This window comes from Passer montanus, unplaced genomic scaffold (assembly GCF_014805655.1).
Source record: "Passer montanus isolate IOZ18808 unplaced genomic scaffold, ASM1480565v1 scaffold9, whole genome shotgun sequence".
NCBI classification, from domain to species: domain Eukaryota; kingdom Metazoa; phylum Chordata; class Aves; order Passeriformes; family Passeridae; genus Passer; species Passer montanus.
The window spans coordinates 12,636,848-12,644,893 of NW_024374367.1; the positions used below are offsets into that span (position 1 = coordinate 12,636,848).

The following is an 8,046-nucleotide window of genomic DNA, read 5'->3' on the forward strand; positions in this document are numbered from 1 at the left end:
GCGCCCGCCCGGCGGGGCAGGGCTCGGGGCAGGGCTCGGGGCAGGGCTCGGGGCCGGCCCCGCTGCCCCCCGAGCGGGGCAGGGCTCGGGCAGCTCCGCCCCGGCCGCAGGGCAGCCGCTCCCCGCCGGGCTGTCCCTTTTCCCCCCGCTCTCACCCCGCGGAGCGCCGCGCAGGGCACGCGGCAACTTAGAGCATCCCGGTCCTCGAGTTCGGCAGGAGGGGTGGTCCAGCCGCGCTGCCCACAAACGCGAGTGGTCACCACCCTGGGAAAGCTCCCCCCGAGCCGCCGTGGATCCTCCCCTGCCTTTGTTTTGCTCCACAGTACCGGCACAAGCCGCGTGTCATGTCCTCCGAGGTGATGGATGGGGATTTCTCTCCTGGGCAGTGCTGAAGGGCTGGATCTGCCTAAACCCAGCTCATAAGGAGCCTTTGTCATCCTCGCGACGTGCAGCAGAACAATGAGATGAGTTCAGGAATACCCATGCTGGTATGTTACAAACGGGATCCTAATTACCATATGGAAATGAGCTGCCTAAAGTAATGAATGGCAGCCTGGCTATTGTTTGGGGGGTGCCAGATCAACTGGAGGTGCTGGCAAAGCGGTGCTATAAACCAGGCTCGCCGTTTGCAATAAACAGCAGCCTAGCGAGTTCTGTGTATGCCACAAAACAAATCACTGCAGCTAAAACAGCACTCGTGTAGCAAAGAAATTCACTCTAGCATTTTGCAATGAATGAGTATTCTGCTGTTCTTGGAGAAATCACACAAGTATTTGCTCATTCATTTGACCAAAATCAGGAGGCTTACAATAACCTCCTAGGAAAATGAAATTTTTTTTTTTCATGGCAATTGAATTATATCAAATAATGGTTATTAGCCCCAGAAACACAGGGTCTTCCTATTTATCACATCTACAGACTGCAGTGCCAGACTACCTGGTGCTTTTCTGAAAGCAGAGCAATAAACACAGCTTGACTCTCGAACGTATTTTGCATTCATCTCCATCTCCACGGCACAGCATTCCCTGGCTGTGTCTCACTCATGCCATTTTACAGCAATGATCTCCTCCTGCTCTCCTGGTCCTCGCTGCATCAATCATGCTAATGATGCTCATTCTCTTGCCTCTCCTCTCTCATCACTGCTTGCACCCCAGGGCCCCAGTGCCTCGGTTTTGCTGCCATCTGACTTTTCTGGGGTTTTCCTTTCCTTGAGCTCCCCTGGGGCTGTGGTTTAGGCACTGCAAAGTGATCCCAGGTACTTCCCACTGCCGGGAAGGTGACAACGTTTGCCTCCTCTGCTCCAAACTGGCACAAGTCAAGAGTAATGCAAGAACAGCTTTAGGTCATCAGGTATTGTACATCACCACCCACAGCTCTCTCCTGTATTTTCTGCATATTGCAGCTCCTTTCTGCCTGTTTTACTACAAGTTTCCTGTACATTCATGTGATAGAAAGTTTATCTTCTCCCTAGAAACACCAAACAGATTATTTTAGCTATGAATATATCTGTATCAGTAGTTTCATATCTGTCTGATTTCCAGATACCATCAACACCAACTCCCAGTGGGCTCTGTACTGCAGAAGATGAACAACTACTAGGCAATATCCCTAAAAAGATTGTTCTGTATCACAAGAAATCACCTCCTACTACTCCAGCCATCCCCTCCTTCCTGCATCTAATGCTTCGTTAGGGGAAATTACACTGACAGATATTTTGATGTGATGTATGCATCCATTTGCCCTCCACAAATAATCCTAAATCAAAACCTAAAGGCAGAGGAGCAAGCTTCCTCTGAGCAGAAAAGGTCAGCCAATATTTATAGTGGCTGAAGTAAACGCTCTTTATCTGGTTTATAGCTGCATTATAATAAAATCAAGAGCTTGTAGAAAATACTGCTGCTGCACCTGAACAAAGTGCGTGCGGAAAATGAGTGATAGCAGTGCACAACAGCAGAGGAGACCTTCCAGTGTGATGGATGAAGGAATGCAGGGCAAAATTCTCCAGCTGAGTAACCTCTGCTGGCTCTGCACTTGACCCTGAGACACCAGGACCTCGCTGTCTGACAAACCCACAGCAGCTCTTGCCCCCAGGACAGACAGCCAGAGACATGAAGGACAGAGAAAAGCCTGAAGATGTGGTTTGCCTGGGGTCTCACAGCAAGGCACAAAGAATTTCTTCTACTCTCAACTCTCAGACTACAGCTCACAACAGATGCCTCAGGTTTGGTGAGAAATTCCACTTCTGGTCTGTAATGGGGAGCAAAACTCAAAGTAAGACTCAACAACAAAGTCCTTTTGCCTTCCTTGTCCAACAGCTATTTACAGAGTTCAAAACTCCAGAGACTGAATGCTTTGCAGCACAATTAGTCAACACATGTATGTATCTGTTTCCTGAGGGTTTGCAGTCTGAAACAGAATCCCTGCGTTCCCAGCCCTGAAACATTATTTTTTTGGATATCAACTCCCTAAGTAAGTCTCTAAAGGCTATGGACATGAGTCAGATTGGGAAAAATGTCTGAATTTATGCTACCTTTCTTTATGTGAAAGGCAGACCCAGCTCTGACCACACCACTTTCCAAAATCCCTTTACAGCAAGGAAGGAATATTAATGTTTTAAAAGGTACTTTGCCTCTCTGCTGAGATCTTCCACTGCTGCTAATCTGTACAAACTGCCAGAGTGGGTATCATTTATTATTTAGGATGAACAGTGCAATGCCAGGCTAAATGAACAGCTAGTCCAACCCATCACTGCATTCTTCTGGGAGACCCCAGCAAACACAGGCTGTTTATGTAGCCTGGCACTGACATACACAGATCCTGAAGTGAGGAATCACTTGAGGAACAGTGAGGCACAAACTTGCTATTTTCATGGCCTCTGCACAGCCAACGTTCAGCCAGCAGGTACCCAGTTTTTGGGGGATGCAGACAGAAGAAATGCTGCTTTGCTGACACCAAAAATCATCTTTCATGTTCCTCTGGAGCTGGAAAAAGATGATAATCACTCCAGCAATAAACCACTTCCCATCACGGGAGGCCCCTCTTTGCAGCCCAACTGAAAAACCAGAATATACTCGCAGACAAAATCACCCTGCTTAGCTCCAAATGCTTTCATTGCTGATTTCAGCTAAGTTGGCTGATTTTAGCCTAGCACCAAAATGAGCACTCACACGCTGGGGCTGCACACCTGAGGTGGAGCACAAACCTCCAGAAGAGGATGAGAGCAAACAGCTTGGATGGGACATGGGATCCAAGTGGTGACATTTCAAATAGGTTCATAAATCTTCACAGAATGGGCACAAAATATGTTAGAAACAACTCAAGGTAGACTGGTCAGCTCCAGATTCCCACAGCCACCTCAAAGGAGCTCCAGGAATGCCACAAGCCACCTGCTGTATTACAAATTTAAACCAGAATGTGAAGATCCTAAAAGCAGCTATGGTGGCATTTCAAATACGTTCATAAACCTTCACAGGATGGGCACAAAATGTTAGAAACAACTCAAGGTGGACTGGTCAGCTCCAGATTCCCACAGCCACCTCAAAGGAGCTCTAGGAATGCCACAAGCCACCTGTTGTATTACAAATTTAAACCAGAATGTGAAGATCCTAAAAGCAGCTCAATCCTATAAAAATCCTATAAAATATTTGGATGCTCTCACCCAAGACATTATTCCAGTTAAAATGTTTTTTTTCCCCCTGCCTTTCAGAACAGGTCTGAGCTGGGCAGAAGTGTCTGAGTTCCACACATTTCACCTGTGCAAACTAATTTCCCATTTTTCTGCCCCACAGGACTGGAGTAGGAGTTTCAGGTGGCTGTACAGAGCTGAGTGAGGATGACAGCCTGGTCACTCCTGAGCACAAGCCTCCCTCCATAACAAAAGGAGATTAAAAGAAAGGAGGAAGGATGGGAGGGGATTTCCTCTGCTTCTCCAAAATATCCTCGGGTCTGTTCCTCATCAAGACCTTCTGCAAGCGGAATCTTTTGTGGGGTGTGATGTGGATTAAGTGAACATCATAGGAGACAAGGCGTTGCTGGCTTTTCTCTGTTTTCAGATTCGTATCACTGAGTAGTCAAATTTGTATATTTTTAGAACAGGAAATGAGGTAAATAAAATACAGAAAGATAGAGTAAAATGATGTCATTTACCTTACCTGCCAAAGCACACAAAGCCGTGTTATAAAAATACACCAGCAGCTCCAAGTCCTGAGAAGCTCTTTGTAAAGCCAACTTCAGATGTCATGATTCAAGTCCAAGGTCCAAATTCAGCAAACACATTTGTTAGATGCTTAATCTCACTTTCACTGGGGCACCAGAGCACTCCTGATATTTACCCCAGCCAGGTTTAAAGAGCCTGGCACAGCTGAAGTGTCTTCCTCTATGTCTGCACCATTAACCTGCTCTCTTTACAGGTGTAGGTTTTTGTGTATTGCCCACAATAATTAACCACATTTTCCTGATTGTTTCCTTTTGGTGCTTCAAAAAACTCCTTGGTCAAACTCACCTATATTAAATTATTATAAATTCAATATATTAAATTATTTTTGAGTTATCCTTTGCCTTAAATTTACGTACACTGATGTCATTCTAAGGTCTTAAACTACATAAATACATTACTTAAACATGGGAAAAAACAGGGTTGCTAGTTATGTCTAACAGTAAACCTCTTAAATATTGCTGCACATTCTTTATTTTTCATTTATGTGTGGCTCTGTTCACAGATATTCTTCTCAAATACTACAAAGGCAATTAGAATTGGTAATGACTGTAAACACCATTAGTCCTGGTAATTTGCTCTCTCCTACAAGTCTGACACACCTGAGGTCCCACTGCCAGTTTCAGTCTCCCATGTTACACAGAGACTTGTGATGATCTTTTCTGGCCTTTACCCAACTTTAAGGACCTAAAATTAAGGATCTAAAATGTCAAGACCAAGCTGGATGGAGCTCTGAGCATCCTGGTCTGGAATAAGGTGTTCCTGCCCAGGGCAGGGGGTGGAATGAGTGGATCTTTCATCTCCCTTCCAACCAAACCTTTCCATAATTCTATGAAAATTGGCTAAGTAAGCTTGAGCTTCATCCATGTCATCACCCTGCATCTCCATTTCCATAACCTATTCCATCTCCCCTTTTTGTCTGTATTGCAAATGGGATCCTGTCTCCTACACACAGGATTGAGAATAGCTGAGCTCAGAGACTGCAGATAAGCTCTGCAGAAGGAGACAAGAATTTGCCAAAGTTTAGATTTCTAAGATCCTAATTTTTCCAGTGTTTCTCAACAAAAGGCAGTTCAACAGGAGAAAAGGACAACAAACACAGCCAGGTCCTACACATGCTCTCAGAGACCTCCACCCCATGTCCAGTAGTCATACCCTCACTGGAGGCATGGTTGTTGCTCCTGTTATTACTAAAACTGCTCTGACAGAAATTATGCTTATTATGATGGCTGACAGCACAATCTGCTGGGCTTTTCTTGCATTTCTCCCACTTCATTATTCAGCAATCCTATTCCTGTTTCCATAGAATTAAAGGCAGGTTACCAAAGGTAAAGAAACACAAGAAGTGCCTTGTTACAGCCCTTCAGTCCAGCCACACTTCACTCTCCCCACCACAGCACTGCATCCAGCAGTTTCTGAGGTTCTGCTGCTGAGCATTCCTCTGCAGCTCTGTGTACTTATTTCTAAATGGTAGAAAGATTTTATACTCATATTCCTGATAAACTTGTGCATTCAGAACAATTTGAGGTATTAATTAGTTTTTTTAAAGATACTCTTAAAAAACAATTCCCCAATTTGTTCCATATCCAAACAGTTTCAAGTCTGGCCTTCTAGTGCCAAGGGGATCTACAGACATCACCATGTATTTAAAAAAAATAAAAAGCACTACTCATTGTCTCCTCAGGAGATCCAGAGGCACATTACTAACATTATACATTAGTATTAGCAGCTTCCTTTACTTTTTGTAAATGGAAATAGCCAGGGGTAAGAAAGAGGAACAGTCTGACAAGCCAGAAAGCTGCATTCTTGAGTCCCACTCCTCCTCACAAATCCCCTCTGTGTGTCTCCAGCCCAAAACACCTCCAGGACTTCACTTAGTTTTCTTTTCAGTTCTTGCTAAGCTTCATATTGTGAGCATCACCTGAGACCCAAACATCAATCACCCTCGGCATGGACTGCAGCAGTAGGGGAGGCTCAGAAAAGGAGATTCTGCTGGGCTCTCCATCAGTCCTGAAGCACTGGTGTGCTGGAGGCTCAGCTCTCAGGGATGGGCAGGGCAGGATGGAGGGACCAGCACTACACACAGGCCCAGAGCTGGCTCTGGGGTGCAGGGCAGAAATGATGCTTCCAAAATGCTGTTCATGCCCTCAGCATTTCACCTCTTAACTTCTCTTCCTACAGAATATTTCAAAATGTGCACAGCCCTGTCCTCCACCACTTTATTGTCCTGTATTTTCTTTGATCGCTAGGGAAGGGCTGTCAGATTTTTTCCTGATGCTTCAAGGAAAGAATTGTTTTACCCTTACTTTGCCTTTCAGAGCTTAAGGCTTCTATTATATCAGAGCTTAAGGCTTCTATAGAAGGGACATTTGAACTTGTATCTCCAGGCACATTGGCCAGCCATAAACCAGAAGCACAGCCACTCTGCTGGGTGTCAGACACATCTTGATGCATACATGGAGGGTTTATGTGAGGGCTTTTGTTTTTCCTTTCCACCAGCCAGTCTAGGAAGACACATTAAAGATGGAAAACAGCAGAACACTAGAGGCATTTAACCAGCTAAAAATATTACCAGAGGTCAATGGACATAATTCTGACAAACAGAATCCTGCTTGTTGGATCCTGTTTATTTGATCATAAGAGCTGAAACTGCTCCAAAGGGTTTTGTTATGGTGGTGTCAAGGAGAAATAATGACACTGAGCCCATGAGATTTGCTCTGTCTCTTCAGTAATGCAACCTAGCTCAGACTGTGACCCATTGAAAATGAACTTGCTGACCTTCCATCAGCCCTCCCAGCCTCCAGAGTGCTCTTCAGGGCTACTCTGAAATGACTTCTGGAGAATGAGTGAACTACACAATTACACTCACACACAGTCTCAGCCTCTCCACATACCAGGGGACAGAGCCTACAGACATGGCCATCATGCAATTCAGCTGTGATTCTATGACTCCATCATGTAGCTCCATGAAGATAAAACCATACATTAAGTGTAAAAAAACCCAGTAAAAATTACCATGGTAAAGCTCCCATAACCCCAAGAAAAAACACAGTAAGAAGTACTATGGTAAAACTCCCATAACCCCCCAAAAAAACACAGCAAAAATACTATGGTAAAGCTTTCGTAACCCCCCAAAAAACCACAGCAAAAAGTACTATGGTAAAGCTCCCATAAGCCACACTTCTGCAGAATGTTTATCCTCTGAATCAAACCTCACCCACACAACCTCAACAAAAAAACAAGGCTTGCTAAAGAAGCTGAGCTCCTTGATGTCTGCAGACACTGCATCAGGAAGACATAATCAAAATATCATTTCTGCATTGCAGTGGTGGCAAAAATGCTCCACAGATGTTAAAAAACAAATCAGGGAAGCATTAGACATGGGAGAACATGGTGCAGGTGATCTTACCTTTGGCAGAGAGAACATCAGGGAGCAGAGAGGGCCAGCAGGTCCCTAAGGATGGTGCAGAGCATCACACCACAGGAGCAGGGATGCTGCCAGCCAAGGCTCTGCCCTCAGGTACCTGAGCAAGGCAGGGCCACAGCCAGAGCTCAGGCAGCCAATTCCAGGCACAGCTTTGCTCCTCCAGCATGACTGAAGAGAAAAGCTGAACCTCCCCGGCTGATTTAAAAGTGCTCCTGGCCCATGGGAACGGGTGGAGCGCTGGGTGGGGCTGCTCAGGGGAGGTTAGAGCTAATCAGAGCTCTGCCAGAGACCATTTAAACCAGTTCTGTATGATTTCTTGCTGTGATTTTAAAGCTTGTTCCACAGCAGGAATAAAGTCTGCACTTTGTGCAAATATTCATCTCCACTTTGTGATGGTGTAGGCATC

At 45.3% G+C, this 8,046-nt stretch overlaps 1 protein-coding gene across 2 annotated transcripts in view; it reads right to left on the reverse strand.

The window, feature by feature from the left end:
* Positions 1 to 7,789, reverse strand: part of FRMD4B (FERM domain containing 4B) — a 132,975-nt gene extending 125,186 nt beyond the window's left edge. The window contains exon 1 of one of the 2 annotated variants that reach the window (XM_039695382.1): positions 7,623 to 7,789. In XM_039695382.1, the coding sequence (XP_039551316.1) occupies positions 7,623 to 7,640 (18 nt within the window). In that variant the 5' untranslated portion in view covers positions 7,641 to 7,789. Of the gene's footprint in view, positions 1 to 155; positions 268 to 7,622 lie in introns of those variants that run through there. The other variant, XM_039695385.1, reaches the window with a different exon arrangement.
* Between the last annotated feature and the right edge of the window lie 257 nt (positions 7,790 to 8,046).